Here is an 873-nt window from a genome sequence, read left to right as displayed (position 1 = left end):
TCCACCTACCATTGGTTAAACATGTTTATTTTGTTTATTTAATTTTCTTTCAGTTTGGTGTGGTATAGGAGGTATTAAAGTTAGTTATAAGAAAAAGGTTTTTTACATAGTTTAAAAACAGGTTTTAAGATGTTTTTTATTTTAAGTTATAAATAAAACAAGATAGAAAAATTGATTTTAAGTCATTGAATATTGTCATATATGATCTGCAAAATTTGATTTAAAAATTAAAAATAATTTCACCTTAGCAATGAAGCAGTCCCATTGTGTCCTTTTTCCACAACTACACGCTTTGGACTTTTCGCAAGCACCTTGTATTTCTACTTCTGGCACATTCAACACCCTCTCCTCACACCATTGCCGATCATGGCCTCTGAGTACACCTGCACGGCGTGCGGCTCCAACCTCAATCTCAACTCCGCCCACGCCTTCCTCCCGGACTTCTACTTTGAGGCCGGAAACAAGGACACCGTCTCTTTCTCCACCGTAGACGAAGCCAAGTTCAAGTTCGAGATGGAGGACAAGATTCGCCCCTTCTTCGAAACCCTCAACTACTGGGGAATTCATAGGAAGAGAACCAAGATCAAGTGCAACACCTGCTCCTCTCTCCTTGGCCATATCTACGACGACGGTCCACCGCTTACCAATTCTCCCGGTCAGTTTCACATGGGACCCAGCCAAGTCATCCCCCGAGCACCAAGATATAGGTTTAAGACCAAAGCCATCACAATCTCTTCTACTTAATTTCAAACTATGTCCTTTGTTATACAGACCACCGTAGCTTATAGCTTCTGTAATATTGTACTCTTCTCTTTGAATTTGTGTGTGTACATTTTTGCTGTTACTATATGTAATCTACGTTCTTGATTGGCA

The 873-nt window shown here is 40.1% G+C and overlaps 1 protein-coding gene across 1 annotated transcript; it reads left to right on the top strand.

Annotated features, from left to right (window-relative positions):
* The first annotated feature begins 272 nt into the window (after positions 1-272).
* LOC108321267 (uncharacterized) lies at positions 273-873 on the top strand. The gene has a single exon (XM_017552967.2). The coding sequence runs from the start codon at positions 367-369 to the stop codon at positions 742-744; it is 378 nt and encodes a 125-aa protein (XP_017408456.1). The 5' UTR covers positions 273-366; the 3' UTR covers positions 745-873.

Source organism: Vigna angularis, chromosome 10 (genome assembly GCF_016808095.1).
Source record: "Vigna angularis cultivar LongXiaoDou No.4 chromosome 10, ASM1680809v1, whole genome shotgun sequence".
NCBI classification, from domain to species: Eukaryota; Viridiplantae; Streptophyta; class Magnoliopsida; order Fabales; family Fabaceae; genus Vigna; species Vigna angularis.
The sequence above is the reverse complement of the archived record's forward strand: the minus strand, read 5'-3'. Positions and strand labels throughout refer to the sequence as shown.

Excerpts from the sequence above, each read along its gene's own strand:
- LOC108321267 (XM_017552967.2), top strand. The coding sequence starts at position 367 with ATGGCCTCTGAGTACACCTGCACGGCGTGCGGCTCCAACCTCAATCTC.